This window comes from Myotis yumanensis, unplaced genomic scaffold (assembly GCF_028538775.1).
Source record: "Myotis yumanensis isolate MYYU_CA2020_CCGP unplaced genomic scaffold, mMyoYum1.0.hap1 SCAF_6, whole genome shotgun sequence".
In the NCBI taxonomy this organism is placed as follows: Eukaryota; Metazoa; Chordata; class Mammalia; order Chiroptera; family Vespertilionidae; genus Myotis; species Myotis yumanensis.
The window spans coordinates 31495852-31516526 of NW_027223757.1; the positions used below are offsets into that span (position 1 = coordinate 31495852).

At 40.6% G+C, this 20675-nt stretch overlaps 1 protein-coding gene across 6 annotated transcripts in view; it reads left to right on the top strand.

The window, feature by feature from the left end:
- Positions 1 to 12214: 12214 nt before the first annotated feature.
- The window catches only part of STXBP5 (syntaxin binding protein 5), a 156286-nt gene continuing 147825 nt past the window's right edge, over positions 12215 to 20675 (top strand). For 3 of the 6 annotated variants that reach the window (XM_070417864.1, XM_070417865.1, XM_070417867.1), the window contains exons 1-2: positions 12216 to 12632; positions 13897 to 13994. In XM_070417864.1, the coding sequence (XP_070273965.1) occupies positions 12480 to 12632; positions 13897 to 13994 (251 nt within the window). In that variant the 5' untranslated portion in view covers positions 12216 to 12479. Of the gene's footprint in view, positions 12633 to 13896; positions 13995 to 20675 lie in introns of all 6 variants that reach the window. The other 3 variants (XM_070417861.1, XM_070417863.1, XM_070417866.1) reach the window with 2 other exon arrangements.

Sequence of the window (20675 nt, forward strand, 5' to 3'; positions counted from 1 at the left end):
GTGATCTATGACCTGTGCTGAGGACCTGGCAAGTCCAACCAAGGCTAAGAAGCTAATACTTCCTGATTGCCCACATTGTGAAAAAGGGACAGAATGTGGACATCTCGAAAGGACTGAGGTGAAAACCTGAGAAAGCCCTTAGCCTATCTGATGTAACAAGACCAATTTTCTACATCAACTTAAAAAAAAATGTAGTGCAAGAGCAACCATAGACAATACGTTATGGACTGAGCTTGGCTGTGTTACATTGAAACTTTATTTAGAAAAAACAAGCAGTGAGCAGGATTTGGCCAACCCCTGGCCAGACTGCTCTTTCCTTACATTTGATCCCCATATATAATCATGTCCCTGCCTAATTGTCACAAACATCACCTTATCAATGTGGCCTTCCTTGACTTTCCCCATAAAATAAGAGCAATTTTAACCTCTCCTCGTCCTCATCCCTGCCCCCCACATATTCACAATCAGTCACTTCCCATCCCCACTCCAGTGCCCTACTCAGCCTTATTTTTCTTCACAGCAGCATTACCTGACACATGATACATTTATTTGTAAGGGATTTTGTTTCTTCTTTGCTGTGTCCCTGGGGCATAGAACAATGATTCAGATTGAATGAATCAACGGGCTCTGGGCCAAGAAGGCAAGAGGTCCTTCTGGCTTCTAGTAAAAGCCAGTTTAACCCGTTAGCAAGTCACTTAACCACTAATATTATAAATGTCTCTTTGTAAAATGGGGAAAAATAAGATATGCCGTAGATTGCAAATCAAATGGTAAATGTAAAATAACAATAACCACAAAACCTATAAAAATAGAAATATAAGTTTTGTTTTTATCTTGTTGTACCCTAATCTCTTTTAGAAAAACATAAGTACTTTATAAATCAAAGACTTCTTTATGGTAACTTTCTCCATTTCAAACTGTATATACAGGAAAAAAAATGGAAAATTTCAGGAATCATTTAAAGTTTCAATCTAATTGATTTTTCCATTTTCCCAACCATCCCTTAATAATCTAAGCATTCACTGCAGAGATCACATAGAGGCCATCCTTTGGGCTTCCATTTTATAATTTAAGAACTAAAAGTTGTTAAATTTTATTTAATTAAATCTAGAGTTGTATCATCCACCAACCTGTTTCTGTCAATAATTTGATTTGTAAGCTATGACTTATATTTATAAGACATTTAAAATGGAAAGCTTGGAGGCCAGAATATTATTATTTAATGTTTTCAACTTCTATTCCGTTGTGCATTAATTCCAATATTTGCTTTTATTAATTCTAAAGTGATCAAGTTTCAGAGAAGCACAAAGTTCTAATTAACTGCAAACCCTCATCTCCCACAGAAAGTGTGGCCTCTCCAAACATAGTGGAATGAGCATTTCTTATACCTGGGTGGAGAACTGGAGCACTATTTGCCAGGAGAGTAGCTTTAGGGGTCAGAGAACCTGGAATGAAGGAGTGGGGCAAATCAAAAAATGAACTCCAAAACAATTCCAGCAGAGTAAGGCCCATTTTGCCTGCTACCCCTGAGCATGAATTGTTTTGTTCAATTAGCAAACATAGGATCTGAGATTTTCCTGGCTGCTGTACAACTCAGATTGCTGCTGTAGTGACAGCCAAATAATTATCCAGGAGGTATAGTTTACAATTGGAAGTGAATAATTTACTATAGACATTAAATTTTAGATGCCTTTAGGATATCCAAGTGGAGATGTCAAAGAGGCATATATATATATATATATATATATATATATATATATATATATAGAAGCCTAAGCAACCATTATGACCGAAGGACCAGAACGACCAGAACGCCTGGAACGACTGGTTGACCAGTTGCTATGACACACACTGACCACTAGGGGGAAGACCCTTGAGCTGCCCCTTGGTGGTCAGTGTGCTCCCACAGCCACCCTTCCACAGCTGGCTGGTGGCGTCGGCAGCCGTTCCTTCTGCACCTGGCCCAGCGACCATAGCCTCCTCTCCCAACCCCACTGGGGCCTTCGGACTTGGGATGGGATGGGGAACCAGAGTGTGTGGTGGCAGACGTGGCCCCTTTCCCAGGGGGTCCGAAGGCTGGCTCCCTCCTTGGGGCCAGCAGCCAACCTCCCATGTCCTGTCCCTCCCCTCAGCTGACAGGCCCCAATCAGCCTGGCCCTGATCCACCCTGATGGCCGGACAGGCCTAAGGACCCCACCCGTGCCCAAATTCATGCACTGGGCCTCTAGTATATGAATAAAACCTGAAAGGTATGAAAAGACATATAAATTTGGGAGTCATCAAGGATTAGATAACTCTTAAGTCACAAGAGCAGAATAAAATCACCTAGAGAGTGGCTATAGACGTGAAACGATGATTTGAAAGCTACCATTTAATTTCAATATATGTGGGGTAGGGAAAAACTAGGTTTATAGTTACTTGTATGGAAAATACAATAATTAATAATACAAGAATAAACTCTGTTTTGTGTATTCACACTGTAAATCTACGTTTACCCACCCCTGTGTATGACAGATTTTGGACAATGAACTTTATACTCTGATTCTAATCTTACAACATTCTACTTAAGGTATTTATTCACCAAATTTACACGTAAGGAAATAAAAAATTAAGCATTAAATGACTTGTCTGATGCTACTTAGCTAGTGACAGAATGCAAGTATGCCTGCCACAGTGGTCTGAGGTTTGTCTGTTCTGCCATGACAAAAGAAGTAGAACTACAAAAAACATAAACATCAGCTCTGCATATTTGAATATTAAGAAGGCAGTAGAATTATCCCAGGAGGCTGCATGGTAGCACTAACATGATCATCGGGTGGGGAACTCTGCTCTAAGTTTCATCTACAGTGAGGTGCCTCTTGAAGGAAACCGCTAGGCTGGTGAACCATGATAATGCTATCATGGAACTTCCTCCTCAATTTCCTGAATTTAACAAACTCTCTCATCATGAATAAGCAGAACATTTATAGTTGAAGAACAGATGAAGAAGCAGCCACTGCAGAGGAATTTATGCATCAATGTCATGCATTTTAGGCCAATGAAGATTACTAAGAGTAGATGATCCTATAGGACACTGGACAACCCTTTATTAAATCACAGGAAACAAACCTCATGACTGAAAGTTGAATATGAATCATTTCAAACAGCACAGAGACAGACAACATTACTCAGCAATAGATGGGACCCACAATGCCACTAAAATCCATTTAGTGTCGCATTCACCTTCATAAATGTATTGGTTCTAAGTAAGTGTTTTGGTTGACTGATAGTCTCACATTACCTTGTTTCCAGTGGCTTCTCAAAAAGGCAGTCATTCCAACTGCCAAAGAGCAATGAGGATAAGGAAAAGTCTGGTAGCTTCCTTCCCTTTCTTTCTATGGACCTGAGCTGAAAGGAATAATCACTTATTTTATCACTACAAAGTCAAAGGGGCACATCACTCCATGCTGGAGAGTGAGTAGGAACTTACACCTGGATGTGAGAAACTGCACTTACCCCATTCATGAAACCACGCCTTGAAGTTACAGCCTGATTACGGTTATGAGGAAACCAAGGAAGGGAAGTTGTATTTGGGGCCTGTTGAACAAGACTGTCTTGGTGGAAATATTTGGGTCATGCTGGTCTGGATGAAACCTAGTGGGAGTGGTTGGAGGTTTTGGATGAATAATAGGGAATTGAGTGATTCCAGGGTCTTTCCTCATCCTCCTTCTATGTTTCCCAACCCCAGGGGTTGCTTCCATGGAAGCTCATCCTCTGAGACAAGGTACCATGATGATGAGTACATACCCAATGGGAGAGTGTTGCTATGGAGAGTTTGAAATGGAATATGATAATAATCCTTAGGAGAATAAAAGGATGCACTTGGCATTAGTCTGGTCACTCCTTTTAGGGATTTTGCTTCCTTATCACTATATTGCCATCTTTTAAAGTGCCACAACCAAGTTGTATCATGTTTATATTCCCCACAACACCCACTGTGCCACACTATGGGCACAGAGCAAATGTTTGTGGAATGGAATGCTAAAGGTCACCCCGCTGGCCGATCAGCGAAAGCACCAGGACACAGGTTCTGATGCTCTGTTTTGGAAACTGCACTAATCTTGCACTTTTCTTCTGCTTCTCCCTTTTTTGTTGTTGTTGTTAATACCTTCCGGAGGGTATTTTTCCATTGATTTTTAGGGAGAGTGGAATGGAGGTCGGGGGGGGGGGGGGGGGAGCAGCCGGAGGGGAGGGGAGAGGGAGAGACATCGACTGGTTGCCTCCCACATGCAAACCTGACCAGGGCCAGGGATTAAGCCTGCAACCAAGGTATGTGCCTTTGCCTGGAATTAAACCCGGGGCACTTCAGTCTGTGGTCCAATGTTCTATCCACTGGGCAAAACTGGCTAGGGCATTTTCCCCTCCCTTTCTTGATAGACTTTAGTCATTTTGCATCTCCAACATCATGATTATTATCTCTCTGGGAGTATTTATGGGCCAGGAAAAACTGGAAGTAACTGCTATAATGTACATAGTCACATTCTTCTTCCCTTCTTTGTGAAGAATATTCTTTGTGCTTCCGAAATATTCATCCCCTTTTTATCTTATTAGCGGAGTAAATCATGTTATATAAGCATATAGATAAGAGAATGACTGGGGGGTTTAAGGAAGGGGGATTTGGAGTCAGTGATCAGGGCTGGGCTTTCTAAAGAGAGTGATAGAGTTATTGGAAAAACTAATGAGAGGTGGGGAAAAGTGGAGTGAGGGGATTTTTAAATAGGTGAAGAGAAATATGGGGAAGAGTTTCTATGCTCAGTGTTTTATCTTCCTTTAAATTATATTAAAAATAATTCAGAAAATATCTAAATTGATCTCCCAGGCTTTGAGAGCTAGGGGTGTGTGTGTGTGTGTGTGTGTGTGTGTGTGTAATTGTGTTGAGAATAGAAAGGCTCAGTTTTATTGGGGTATAGTCCATATATGTTATATTGGCTTTACTAACGTTTTGGTTTACTAACATGTTGGTAAGTTCCTTAATAGAGATTTTTATCATTAAAAATTGCATACCAAAAGGAACTTAGTTTGTGCCATTGGTCATAAAACCAGAAACAGTGCAGTGGTCACTGTAGGTAGAATTGAGACTGTGGGTGTGTGAAAATAGAATAACAGAGTTACTTAAAAAGAGCAGGTGACAAGGCCAGAGGTTACCCTGAGAGTTGAACATGTTTGACTCAGAGCTGGAGGGAAGGAAGGAGATACTACAATTACAGGTTTATAAGTTGCTGTTGGACTAAGTATATGTTTGCTAAAACACAGCCAAAGAACCCATTCTGAGTTTAAAACAAAATACTTGGTCCTATTTTGAGAAACACCATCCTTGTATTGAGACTATGCTTACCTACCTTCTACATAAAACCTCTGAGACTTAATTAGTATCCCTTGCATGTTTTCATTGTTAGTATTATTATCTTGGCTCTGATGGGTCCTTGGGGAGAGGATTACTCCCCACCCTCCTTACCTTAAAGTCTTTGTTTTGATTCTTTTTAATTTCTCAGGTAGTAGTCTTTAGGTTGACCAGAAAAAAAAAAAAAAGAAGAGTTGGCATCAAAACGTTCTACAACCAGATGACTTAGAGATGTGGCCCAGGTCTGTGTCAAACCTCAGAGCCTCAGATGGAAGGTAATGTGTCCTATTAGTCAGCCGCGATTGACACTATCTCACTGGACTCCCTTGTCAAGCAACTCTCTCTGAGAGAAAAAAAAATCAGTTTTTATTGGTTATTGATGTGTGTTTTAATTAAAAAAAAAAAAAAAAAAAAAAAGCTTGGCCTGGCAATTCGCTCAGAAACACACTCAATATGCTTGACCTGCCCTAAGGGAATACTTTTTAGAAGTATTCTGATCCAAATTTATTCTCTTTCTCTTTTTGAGGAAGAGGGATGGGTAGTTAGTTGAAGGGAGAGAACAGGCTGGTAGAATAGAAAGAAGCTCAGAGGGTAGAGACTGAAACAAAATAGTAACTTTAACTGCTTTGCAAAGCTTATTCATTAATCACAAAATATTAATTGTGAGTAACTGGATAAAGTACACACTTTGTCACTAGCTCTTCAGTTCACAGATCGAATTATAAGAAGTTTTTTGAAAAGAAAAGGTGAACTTTTGGTAAAGTTCTCAAAATATTTACAACAATATTTAAATTCTAAAATAGAATACCTAAATTAAAAATACTGGAGCCCTAACCGGTTTGGCTCAGTGGATAGAGCATCGGCCTGCGGACTGAAAGTTTCCCAGGTTTGATTCTGGTCAAGGGCATGTACCTTGGTTGCGGGCACATCCCCAGTAGGGGGTATGCAAGAGGCAGCTGATCAATGTTTCTCTCTCATTGATGTTTCTAACTCTCTATACCTCTCCCCTCCTCTCTGTAAAAAATCAATAAAATATATTTAAAAAAAATACTGGGGACATTTTTCCTTACCCTAAATATTGTTCCCATTGTAGAAATGACTTTTGAAACATATGAGAATATATTTAGAAACTCCTGATTGCCCAGTTTCTAATTTTTAAGAATTTGACAATATTTTTCTCATTTTTCAACATTAATGCCTCATATTTTGCATTTAAGTGTTCATTTGGTTTACTTAATTTTTTTTTTTTTTTTGCAGTTTTGGAATTTTCTCTTCACTTGAACGTGCTGATTTTTGCCTAGACATTTTTGTATACGGTTTAATAATACTTTTACACATACTATTAAAGAGTGACAGATGTAATCCATGGAATAAGAGAGGCTCACTAATATCTGCCTAATCTGTTTTTCTAGAAAGGCCAGAGCTTGACAAAGAAGATCACAATGTAGTGGATCCTGCTTGTTCCCAGACAAGGCTTGTTTGTTTAGCTGATGATATTTGTCAAGTCCACTCAGGTACAAATGGTAACTGGAAATTATCCAGGAGTCATAAATGTGAAAAGTAAATGGCAACACCACCCTTCTAAGTGCTCATGCCAAAAACCGAGGCCTCATCTTACCTCTTTCTCTCATACGCCCCAAATGGTCAGCAAATCCTTTTGGCTTTATCATTAGAATATAATCCAGAATCTGACCTTTTCTCATCACAACAATTACTTTTAATCAGTCCAGGCTAAACCACAAATTCTTTGCTAGATGTTGCAGTAGCCACTTAACATTGGGGGAGAATTGTGAGTAGAAGATAAATATGTCAATGAAAGATGGCTACAAAATCTCTACATTTCTTTACATTCTGGGGCAGGCTGTGACTAAATTTATAAGAATATTTGATTGGAAGAATCAGGAACCCACTCAAACTTGTTTACACAAAGAAGGAGAAAAAGTGTAGACAGAATAAGAACTAGGAACTGGAGATTAGGAATACTCTACTCTTCATCTCCTTAGAGTCACTTCTTTGTAATTAGAGTCTATTCCATTCTCCTGTGACCCATCAAAATATGAGCACTCTCTGCTTCAGCCCCAGCTCCATATAATCTCCTGGTTCAGACAAATTATCACCTTTATGATTCAATTCCATATCCCCAGAGGAATATGATCTCTTGCCTTGGCTTACTTCAGGTGTCTGCCTCTGATCCATTCAGTCTGGATAAGGACACATGGTCACCTGCTCAAAAATATGGTTGCCCAGGCCCCAACATTTCAGCAGGACCTAGGATACCCATTTAGAAAACAACCCTGAACTAGGCAAACTAACTAATACCTCTGCTGCAATTTACAAATAATTTAAATTAAATATGCTGTTAAAAGGTGTAGTGAATCAATTATTTTTATGTAGACATCCTTCGGGATTCAATAAACTACAGTTAATTCTATATAAATGAATGCTAGTAAGTGAGATAGTTGGTCTACCTTTCAGAAAGTTTTTTGCCAATAATATAATTTACCTTCTAGAAAGATTTTGGCCAATAATATAATTTCTCACTAAAATATGTATTTTTAGTTTCTACTTTACTCCTCTCAATCAGCATCCAGCTGCCCCTGAGACCAATAATAGAGCCTTAGTTTGACTGGTAGCCTTTATTTCTAACTCAAGGATATGTTTTCATTGATTCTAGAGACAGGGAGGGGAAGAGGGTGAGGGAGAGGGAGAGGGAGAGAGAAACATCGTTTCCATCTGTTGCCTCATGCTCAAGCACTGACTGAGGATCAAACCCCTCAAGCCAGGTATGTGCCCTGACCAGGAATGGAACCTGTGACTTTTCGGTGCACAGGATGGCATTCTAACCACTGAGGCAAATACCTAGGAAGCCTGGTAGCCTTTAAATGAGATAATGAGAATTGGCAGATTCAGAAATGTATGAATTCTCTGTCCTGGGATTTTGGCCTTCCAATGTCAAATAATTTAATGAGCTGCCTTTCTATTTGTATGTTGATTCTTTTATTTTATTTTTGCTTGTTAATTTTCATTGTATTAACTGAGTAATGTTTAGAGCTGAATGTAATATAGATATCTATAATTTGCCAGTGTATATTTTATATAATCATCTACTGATCCATTCATCAATTAGCAGGTAAGAAAAAATTATATTTGGGAGAATGCCACATGCTCAAAGGCAGAAAGCTATTGTGTTGCTAGGAATCAACAGATTGATTCATTCATTAAACAGAACAAACAAACAAAAAAGGTAAAACGTTGTTGAGAGGTTATTATAGGTTAAAATTCTCTGCTTTGTGCTCAATTTTAAAATGAGTAATATAAATTGTTAAATTTTTAATAATTCCACTATAAGCTTAAAATTTCTAATTGTTATTTAAATTCTTAAATTTTTTTATCTTAATTTAAAAATCAGTGGCCAATTGAAATTGACTTACAAAAAATGTAATGAATTTGAGGGTTCATTATTTTATCTTTGCTATCATAAAAGCAGATATTTTGGGTCATTGTTGGTTTTTTGTTTTATTTTTCTTTAAATTTTTTTTAAAAAATATATTTTATTGATTTTTTACAGAGAGGAAGGGAGAGAGATAGAGAGTTAGAAACTTCGATGAGAGAGAAACATCGATCAGCTGCCTCCTGCACATCTCCTACTGGGGATGTGTCGGCAACCCAGGTACATGCCCTTGACCAGAATCGAACCTGGGACCTTTCAGTCTGCAAGCCGACGCTCTATCCACTGAGCCAAACCGGTTTCGGCTTTTCTTTAAATTTTTAAAAAATAATTCTTATTGAAAGTATTACATATGTTCCCCTTTTCCCCCCCATTGACCCCCATCCCCACCCCCACCCTCAACCCCAGGCCTTCACCACCCTATTGTCTGAATCCATGGGTTGGGGCATTGTTATTTTTATACCTGATAGAATTCTGGTCTCTTGGAGAGGATGGATTGCAAATTCACAAAGCTAATTTACATTGGCAGACATTCTCCATACTCATCTTAAATTCCATGTGTCCTCTAGGAACCAAAGTTTTGGGAATGTCAGAATGAGTTTATAATCTGATGAGGTATGGAAATAAAAACAAAAATTATAAAGTAAAAAATGGAGAACTGGCTTAAAGAAGATCTCCTCAAGTTCCTTTCACCTCATGTACCCTGATATTAGAATGGAAAAACTGACATTTTTAGGTATCTACAGAGTGCTAACCAATGTAGTGCTAACTTTATAATTGTTTTCCAGTTTATTTTCACAAAACTCTAGGTCCTAGAGTCTAGGAAGAAGATAGTATTAATCTCATTTTACACTTGAGGAACGTAGCCCTTCAGAAAAGTAAGGGATTTGCCCAAGGTTGCACGTATTACCAAGGCCTGGATTGAAATTCATGTCTGGCAGACAACAGAGCCCCGGAATTTTCCACTACACCACCACAAGGCCTCTCAGCAAGAAGCTGTCCCTTCTCCAAAGAGTTTTATAATCCAATGATGACAAATTTCCCAACAGATTTATTTTCAACTTAGGTGATAAGGTGGATCATAAAAATCTGTGGGGGAAGTAAGTGATCTCTCTGTTTTGAGATTTTCCCCTATGGAGGCATTAGCATTTTAAAAAATACTCTCAGCTACTTCTGATAACCTCCCCACCTGCCTCCCAATGCTCTTCTCCCTCCTCTTCACCTGGTCAACTCCTACTCATCTGGACACAACTATGGTAAATATTACCATTTCCAGGACTTCTCTGGCTGGTTAAATTACCCTCTTCACTCCTCCTCGTGCATGATTCCATCAATGAATTCATCACATTGTTTTATGATTACTTATTTATGTGAGGTTTCCCCCCTTTTAGACTGTGGTGAGCTTGTTAAAAGCAAGGATTCTTCTGCGCCGCCTTCAGTACCTAGCACAAGGTCTTATACAATAAAATGTTTCAGAGCACTAAACTAGTAAATAAAAAATTCAGAAACACTTGTAAGTAGTTTAAGAAAAATCATCAAGTTTGTTTTATTGTTCTTTGCACCCAGTGAATTAACTGAGTAGTTCAATAAATATTTAGCCACAATACAATTTTTATAGGTCCCAAGTGTGAGACTTCGTCCTTGAACGCGGAAGCCCCAAAGAAAACTACATTTCCCGAAATCCCTGAGCCCGAGTCGTAGTTGTTTTGCTGACTGCTATTGAAAGCCTGCCGCATCAACCAATACTGGGATGAGAATTTCCCTGAACGGTGCAGAATTCGACCAATCAGAAAGAAGAGGGCGGGCACTTCTGAATTGGATTCGGAAAACCAAGTAGCTCTGCTGTTGCTCCTCGCTGGACCCTTAGGGGCGTGGAAGTCAGGTATCCGGAAGAGTGTCCTTCCTCCCAACCCCTACCCCACGAAATAGAATTAGTCTCTATGAGCTTCTACATTCTTCCTAATCAAATACCTCTGCTTCCCATCTACCTTTCTTGTTGAACGCACTCTCTGGGAGGGTACTTGCAGCTTGAATCTCTCTCTACGTTTTCAAACTCGAACCAGACATTTGTCTCCAAGCATCCAGGCGAGATTGTGTGTGAGAAGCAGCAGAAGCATCTGAGCGAAAACTTCATCTTTCCCTCCTTGCCCTTGCAAGAGTGAGGAGAGAAGCTGCTGGGGATTAATCAGTGTTAAAGGCGCCTGAAGGTTCTGAAATGAGTGACAGCGCGTTGTTGACTTGCACCCTCACTCCCGCCCCCATCCACACCCACCCTTGCGTGCAGACTGGATCCAGGGGTGGCGACGTGTCACAGGTCGCGGCAGACACCCAGCCCTGGAGCGGTTCCCCTTCGGTAGCTTATTCCATTCTACCTGCTATGGCCACGCTTTAATCCCACCAACAATTTCGGGAAGAATTTATCCCCCCGCCCCCCCCCCCCCTTTAGGTTTATCTTCTTTCCTAGTACATTTAAAAGTCTGTCATCCTCTTGCCACATAGCCGTTGTCAAGTCGCTCTGTTTCAAATACCAAATCCAAATCAATCCAAAACAAAGACCATCAATAAAGCAACAACAATAATATTGCGGCCAGCAGCCGGGAGTGTGTACCTTCTTTAAGGGGTGAGAGTTTAAACCCCGCGTTTTTAAAGACCGAATTTGAAAAAAGGTTTCCTGCTGCTTTTTAGTCGTCAACATTTTTACTACCCCAGCTGCAGGGGCAGCAGCTGCGTACTCCGGCAGGGCGGCCGGGGCGGGGAGATTGAGCTGCGGTCTGGGATTTTCGCGGAGGATAATTTAAGCCCCGGCTCCACTCCCGCGGGGGTGGGGGTGCGGGGGGCGTGCGCATGCTCAGCAGCCCTGCTCCGCGGAGGCCCAGCTGCCGCCACCGCCGGCGCTGTACCCGCGGCGCCGCTGCTGCTCGGCGGGCGTTGGTGCCGTGTGCCTAGCCGCCCAGTCGGGCGAGAGGGAGCGGCCGGGCGGGAGCGCGGGCGGCACGGGCGCCGGAGGCCGGCAGCCGGGCTCCGAAGGAGCGAGGGCGGGACGGTCCAGTGGCGGACGGGCGAGGAGGAGCGAGGCGGAGAGCGCGGGGACCCACCCCGGGCGCCCTGCGGGCGATGCCGGGCGGGCAGCGGCGCTGAGCGGCGGGGAGGCCGAGCGGCTGCTGCGGACGGAGAGCCGGCGACCCCCGGGAGGCGGAGCGGCGGCCGGAGCGGGAGGCAGCGCCGAGGGACCGCGGGCCGGGGCGGGCGAGGAGCGGGGGCCGCGGGCCATGGACGCGGCGGCGGCGGCGGGGGCGAGCCGGGGCGGCGGCGCGGCGCAGGGTCCGCCCGCGGCCAGGTGAGGCCGGCAGAGCGCTCGGGGCGCCGCCGCCACTGCGGAGCCGCCGGGCCGCGGGGCGAGGCGGCGGCGGCGGCCTCGGAGGAAGAGGGTCGCCGCCAGGGCTCGCGGCGGCCGCGGCTCTCGCGCCGTCGCCGTATTTCCTGTTTGGATTATCTCTTGCTTCTCCGCAGCCGCCTCTTCCCCTCGCACTCGCACTCACCCCCGCGCCTCCGGCTCCCCCGGGGAAGCTGCCCTCCGCCCGGGCTCGCTCCTCCCGCTCAGGGACGCCCCTGGCCGCCCCTCCCGGGCCGCGGGCCAGCCCCGCCGAGACCATGAGGAAATTCAACATCAGGAAGGTGCTGGACGGCCTGACCGCCGGCTCGTCCTCGGCCTCGCAGCAGCCGCAGCCGCAGCAGCACACGCCGGGGAGCCGGGAGCCCGAGGTCCAGGAGACGCTCCAGTCCGAGCACTTCCAGCTCTGCAAGGTGAGCGGAGCGCGCCGCCCGCGGCCTCGGGGGGCGCCTTCGGGGGCAGCTCCGGGGGGCAGTGCCGGGGGACAGGGCGCCAGCGGTAGTCCTGCCGCGAGGAGAGCACTCGCGCCTCCTCTAGCAAACATTGGCCCGATGGGCTATTTTGGAGATTTACATCATCTTACACCTTTTCCTTGATATCTACCCCCCCCGCCCCCCCCCCCCCCCCAAGTCCCAGGCAGCAATCATTCAGGGCGGTTTCCAACCTATGGTACTGATCTTGAATTCGTATTCTTAATCCACAATCTTAATGAAAATTGAGGCATTTTGATGTCATTCACCAACTTTGAAGTTTCCCTTGGAAGCAGTGTCTGATGAACGTTGCTTGTCAAAAAGCCAGACCTGTTCAGCGAGATATTTGCTCATCACTTTTCCCGTGGACTATGGTAGGAGGCTTTAAACATGGGCTTTAAATCACAGGGTCCTCTTACGTTTAGTTAAAAAGTTAGTGCTGTGATTTTTGCCGATTAATGGCACGGCAGTTGCCGTAGCCGTCGGTAATTCAGAAAGAATGATGCAGCGAATTAATTCAGCAGCTGCTCAGTGAGAAATACAAACTTGTTTTGGTGTTAACATCTGCCTTCCTTATAAATACCGTGCGTTCAAATGTTAGAGTCCCTTAAAAGTGTGTAGGAACACTTTTTGGCCATATTGCCCTGAAATGATTAAGAATTTAGTAGCAAAATGCACAAGTCTGTATTCTGTTACAATTGCACAATGTTGGGATAGATGTTTGGGAATTGCGTTACTGAATCCTTGACTAGCTTATATGACAGCTTTTCCTTAGAAGTACTTGCATGAGCATCCAAATACTAGTACACTAATGATGAGGTTATCACACTTGAAATAAAACATGAATTGCCTTTTTAAATGAATTTACAGAATTTTTGACCACTGTGAATTTTAATAATTTGGTCTCAGATATAATACTGTAGACTATTAGTGAGACATTTTTGTCAATAGAATATCAGTATTATGGAAAAGCAGAAATTGAAGTGTAATACTGGGGTAGATTTTGTTTGTTTTAGGTTCTATGTGAATAAGTGTTGTTTTTTAGTATACATTTCATAGTGGGGTTTTTTTAAAAGCAGTAGTTACATGTATATGTGCTTTTGCATCAGTTATAATTGGTTTTAGAATCTAATGTCTTTATTGACTTTTCTGTTTTAAAATTTTGCTTGCGGCTTTGGTTGGTGTGATGTCACTTGCCCATCCCTAGACTGTTCGCCATGGATTTCCCTATCAACCCTCAGCCCTGGCCTTTGATCCTGTACAGAAGATCCTGGCAGTGGGAACTCAGACTGGTGCTTTAAGGCTGTATCCTTTCACTTAATTTTATTTTTTAAACTTTTATTGTATTCTCCTCAGTCTTGCTGTGTTACCTATCAGTTTTTCTTCCTGTTTAATTCCAAAAAAAAAAAAATGATCTGGTAGATATTATGTGAAATCATGTGGTGTTGGCTTTTCTCTAGATGATACATATATTCAGGAAATAGGTTGCTGTGATTTTTCTCAGCTCTCAGTTTATAGTAGCTAAACATGTGACCATCCATATAGAGTCCTAAAGTTTTACTGTTGCAAAGAGGTAGAAGTTTCTAAGGGGACATATATTTACTTATACTACTAGTCTGTTGAATGGAACATGTTAAAGACCAGGTTTAAAGACAGTAGCACAGGGTCCATTTTTGATGGCTTTTCAACAACATTGTGCGTGGTTGATGTTGAACTTTTGACCTATTATTCTAACAAATTAGAGTTTAAATTTAAATTTGGCTATTTCTGACTTGTCCATCTAGAAAAATCATTGGAAGACAAATGTCTTCATTTTATGTAACTGATTATAGAAGGTTGCTATTTCCAGAAGTCTTAGAGCATTTTCTTCACATAATGCAAATAGAAAAGTATACTCTTTTGATGCTTTCCTTTTGTAGTCTGCATTTGTTATATCTATGTAAAAACTGTTAGGTTAGCAGAATTCTGAAGTATTTGTATAGAGAATTATTTTTCCTGGTTATGTATAAACTATAGTAGAAGTTTGGTCATAGCATATTTTTTAAGTACCTACTTAGTCTTTAAGATAATTTTTTTTTTAGTTGAACAATACAGAATACCTCTCATTTCCTCTTTTAAGTGATTTAACTTAAAATAAAATTTTGTTTGCTTTTACTATGACATTAAACCATCGTAACCCAAATTCCCTTATTTTAAAAGTTAAATGTAACATTTTTAAAAGAAATGCTGTGTTCGTTCATCTGTAGGATACTTGCTTCCTACATATTATTGAAGTAATATATTGGTAATAAGTAGATAGAAAATCACTAGACATAACTATCATAAAAAACAAACAAACAAACAAACGGGGGAATGGGAGCTTTACCCCTCACATCTGGCTCCTGATAAGGGGGAGAGGAACTTGCATTTGCTTTTTCCTTATCATTTTTTAAAATCTTCATTTCAAGGAAGTACTATATATGGTATCAGGATATGCCTCAAGTTTTATTTGATATTAGTGTGTAATCTTTAAAGTGATCATAAAAGTTTTTTCAAATGGGCCATTGAACTCTTACTGAGTGAAGTCTACCATTCATAGTAAATATCAGTAATGCACTCATACATCTATTAAAATGGTAAAGTCTGACCAGCCAAGATCCAAATCTGTGAATTTCTAAATTTTTTGTATAAAGGGCTCTTGCCCAAATATCTGGATAGTTCAATCTAGAATATTTTGGGTTTCAGTTGTCAAGAGATTTTTACTCCTAAACCCAATGATCAATTCCTTCTAGTTTAGGGTTGATGGGAGTATAATTAATTTCTGACAGTGTGGGTGCTAAGTGTTCAGTAAAACTCTGTAGTGACAAGAATAGTGCTTTGTTGGATCTAGATGCATTGTTTAGAACTGGAAACAGATTTTTTTTTTCTCAAAAGAATATTGTCACTGGACTAAAAGAAAAAAAGTTGAATTAAATCAGTTATTTTTAGATTATTTTGCTTTTCTTTTAAAGGGGTTGAATTTTAATGATTTTCCCAGTGCACTCTCAGTTTTCTCATGGTAAATAAGTTATTTTTTTAACAGTCAATCTGTTCCATTTTGTAATTTAATATAATTACAAGTGGGTACCACCAGCAAGGCTGAATTTTATAAAATCAAATATTTTTCTTAGACAAGACTTTTGCCCCTAATGAATTTGAGTAATTAGCAAGTTGACACAAGGGAAGATTAAAAATATTAGGCCTACAGCTAATTGCCAAATAAAAGCAAGGATCAAGTGTCCAAAATCATTACTTGTGCATGACTTTTGCTTATACATATTTTTAATAGTTAAATACTGTATGAGTGTAAATAAATCTGTAATTATAGTTTACAATTAGACTATAAATTTTTTTTAAGAACCTGTTTTACTGTACTTAGAATGAAGTCTGGAAAACTGTTTACCAAATATATTTCTATTTTCCTTTTTAAGATTTATATGTATGGTAAATTGGTTTGTCTACCAGTAATACCACCTAGTCATTTCTTCTGTTAAGATTATATAGCAAATCAGCTTATGAGCTTTCTTTATTATGCTTTGAATTATAGGAAATGACTAAGACCTTTTTATTTTTATCTAATTTCTACATATGTGTTTTAAGATGTTATTTTCTCTGTTCTTTATTTTCAAAAGTAAACAGGTTAAATTTTAGTTCCTAATTTTACAGCTTTATATTGATACTAGAGGCCTGGTACATGAAATTCGTGCACGGGAAGGGGGTGTCCCTCAGCCCGGCCTGCACCTTCTCCAATCCAGGACCTCTCGGGGGATGTCTGACTGCCTTTTGCAACCCAGGACTGCTGGCTCCTAACCATTCACCTGCCTGTCTGCCTGATTGCCCCTAACCCCTATGCCTGCCTGCCTGATCACCCCTAACCACCTCTGCCTGCCTGATTGCCCCTAACCACCTCTGCCTGCCTGCCTGATCGCCCTTAACTTCTGCCCTACCAGCCTGATGGCCCCTAACTGCCCCTGCCTGCCTGATCGCCCCTAACAGCCTCTGCCTCGCCCCGCACCTGGTACCCAGGATTCCCTCCTCCGGCTGGTCGCAGGCACCTGGGACCCGGGCCGGCTTCGCCCGGGCTGGCCGCAGCTGCAGGGGACCGTGGGCGGGCCGGTTCACCTGGGCCGCAGCCGCAGGCATTGGTGCCCAGGACCATGGGGCGGTTGGCTTGTCCCTCTCCTGGGCTGCAGGCCCAGCCTCTGGTGCCCGGGACCGTGGGGCGGGTGTCTTGTCTCTCTCCCGTGCTGCAGCCCCAGCTGCTGTCGCCCAGGACTGCAGGGCGGGCAGCTTGTCCCTCTCCCAGGCCACAGCCTGGCTGGTCCCCATTTCTCTCTTGCGAGCTCATTTGTTCCTGGCTGGTCCCCATTCCTCTCTTGCGAGCCCATTTGTTCCTGGCTGGTCCCCATTCCTCTCTTGCGAGCCCATTTGTTCCTGGCTGGTCCCCATTTCTCTCTCCTCAGTCTTGAGTGTCTGAGCCGTTACAGCGTGAGGGCGTGATGATCATTTGCATATTAGCTCTTATTATATAGGATAATATGCAGACTTATTACAAATCAATTCTGCTGCTCTTGCTCTTTTATATTTTTCTTCATTGAAATTGTGTGTGTGTTTTTTTTTTTTGTTTTTTTTTTTTAGTCCTGTCTTTATTTTCTCCTCATATTAGACACTGGTAGCCTGCAGTATATTTGTATTAAAAGTTATCTTTAGAGAAGAAATGTATTTCTAGATAAAGTCTTTTCTTTACTTGTGGAGCACAAAGTAGGAGATGTATTCAGAAGTAGAATTAGGCTATTGGAATTTTGAAATGTATATCTGATTTGAGTAAAAGAAGGTATTCCTAAATGTTGGGAGACTAAACTATATTAATCTACCTTGAACTTAAAAAAAAAACAACAGATGAAAGTTACATCTGATATCTCATATATTTATAGACAAGAATTAGTGAAAATCTGAATCCTTATATAATATCTAATAATGAGACAAGATAAATTTAATGTATTTGCTGCATTAATATATAGCAAATGACTGATGATGTCACTTATAAACATGCTTTATGTTCAACCTTCTTGGCTTCTGGAGAGAATATGTGGTTGGAATGTACTTATTGATAGGAAGCAGGAAAGCATATTTTATATAATACATCATATAGTAGTGATGTGATTTAATTCTCTTTTTGCCATATAGAAATAGGTACAGTTTGATTTTTATGAGTGATCTAGAGATCAAAACTATTGGGATAATGGGGAATATAGCCAATATTATTGTAATAACTATGTATGATGTCAGATGTGGCTTGTGGGGTGATCGCTTCATAAGTTGTATACCTGAGACTGTATACCTGACATAATATGTCAACTGTAATTGAAAAGTAAAAAAAAAAAAAATAACTATTGGGATAAAATAATCTAATTATCTATTCTCATATGAATAAGTAAAAGGGTAAAAAGGTTCTAGCTGAAGAATGAAAGCATTTCTAGTAATGTTCCTTGGAGTTTGTTTAACAAGCATATATTAAGTGTTAACATTAGATTATAGATTGTGGTCTGAATTCTGGTTCTCGTCTTGTTACTAAAGAATTATGTGTTCTTGAATTAGTTTTTTATTTTTTTCCACTTTTAAAATGAAGGTACAGCCCTAGCCAGTTTGGCTTAGTGGATAGAACATCGGCCTGTGGACCAAAGGGTCCCAGATTCGATTCTGATCAAGGGCACATACCTTGGTTGCAGGCTCCTCCCCAGCCTGGGCCCTGGTCGGGGCTCCTGCAGGGGGCAACCAATTTATGTGTTTTTCTCGCACACAAAAATAAATAAAGTAAAACGAAGGTGCTGTTCATGATTTCTTTAATAAATAATCCTGTAATTCCAAGTAGCTATATTATATTGGTCGAATATTCAGAAGAAAAGATTATGTGATTTTTACCTTCAAGAAGTTTCTAGTCCTAACTGTAGAACTAGAACTAGATAAATATAATTGACGTTAAAGAGTTATTTAGAGGTCTACTGACATTACAGAAAGTTATATTACAGGTAAATTCATTGTATTTGATGACATCTACACACTAACAGATAAGTATTTTGAATGGCAGAGAAGAAAGAATGGGAAAATTATTCTAAGCAAATTGTGTTGGCAAAAGTAGAGAAAAGGGAATTTTCATGGTAATTGAGAGGAGCACTAAAGAGACTCCTTGGAATAGTGATTCTAATTGAGTTGGGGGGGAAAAAAGGAGCCAGTTGGTGGAGAACCTTGAAAGTTACCATGCATTATCTGAGGTCTTTCAGTGAGGAATCATTGTACTTAAATAAGGAGATGCTGACAGGAAGACAGCATGATTTTAGGATGATTAATGGGGCAGTGGTACCAAGGAGGAAAAGAATAGACTAAGTGAAACGTCATATGTAACTATTAACCCATATAGGTAGTAAAATGGATATAAAACAGGGGTAGTAGAATGGGAACTGGAGATGACTCCTTTCTATAACATCATGGAGTAACTAAAGGTGATGATAAAGTTTTGCAAATATATTGAGGCAATTATAAGACAAATGGAAAACTTGGTAAAGAGGGTGCCAGAGTAATGTTTGCAAGTATGTCATCTTTTTTGTCATATTGCCATTTTGAGAAGGTAACCTAGACTACTTATGTTAGTATGAGAATTTGATAAGCTTTTATATTTGATTTTCTTTTGGGTGCGTCCTGCTGATTTCCTTGATTTTATTATTGAATCAGCTAGTTCAAAGACACTATTAGCTCTTTGGCTCTGTCCATTTATCCTCAGTAAGTGTCTCTCAATAGTGGTCTAGCATTTTGGGCTAGATTATTCTGTGGGTTTGTCCAGCACATTGCAGGCTATGTAGTATCCCTGGCTCCCACCACTAAATGCCAGGATTGTCTCAGCTGTCAGTGTAGCACCCCAAACTTCCTCAAAGACTTCCAGGAGCTCCTGGCTGAGAACCACTGCACTTAGCCCAAGTTCTTCAGTTCAAAAGGAATAATAACCCTACCTAGCTCATGAAGTAGCATCAGGATTAAATGTAATAATGTGTGTGTGTCACTTGTAAGACCACGTAGGGACAGTTTTGGTGAATATTCAATATATGATATTGTTACTAATGAGATTTTTCTGTGGTTTTAATTTTCAGGTCCTTCATTTATATCAGCAAATAATTACTGAGAGGCAATGTTTAGGAAGACTTTATTTTTGTAGCTGATTCAATTTTTTAATAAAAGGTCTTAAAAGGTATTGTTTTTCTCTTAAAATGTGTCTTAAAAATGGTATCATTCTCAACCACAAGTTTACAAAATTTCTATTTAGGTGTAATAAAATCATATATGTGAAAGTTTGTTACACATAGTAGATGAGAAATAATGATTGTTTAATGATTTTGCAGTTGTAAGATAGCATTAGAATGTGTGAATGTTGCTTATTTTATTTTAGAAAACTAAAATAGGAAAAAGATTTGGAAATATGATTCTTGTTCAAAGTAGTTAAAAGTGAAACAATTAATGTGGCTTGAATTTAGCCAAACTTTTTATCTAGTTTTCTTTCCCGCCATCCTTTTTGTTCAGAGAAGAATTCTAGTCATTTGGAATTCTAGCTAGGACTTTGCAGTACTTTTACTTCTCTAGTCTTACTTAGTTCTTCATTTAAGAGGCCTTTGTATAAAAGGAAGAGTAAGTACTGTGTCGCTATAGGTTGTGATTCTTAGCATGGATTACTGCAGCAGGAGGTGAGGGTTAGACACCGTTACTCAAAAAACCACCAGAAGTAATGTCTGTGTGGAAGCAGTTATTTTGCACTGAATTTATTGTAGAGGGAAACAATGTGTGATAGAATCTGAATGGAATTGAGAAAGTATATGTTAATTATTAGGGAATTAAGTCTGTGCTTGATAAGCCTTTCTGCTTTAAGCAAAATGAGTTTTTATTTCTGGTTGGTATTCTTTTTGTTTTTTCAGTATAATTTGC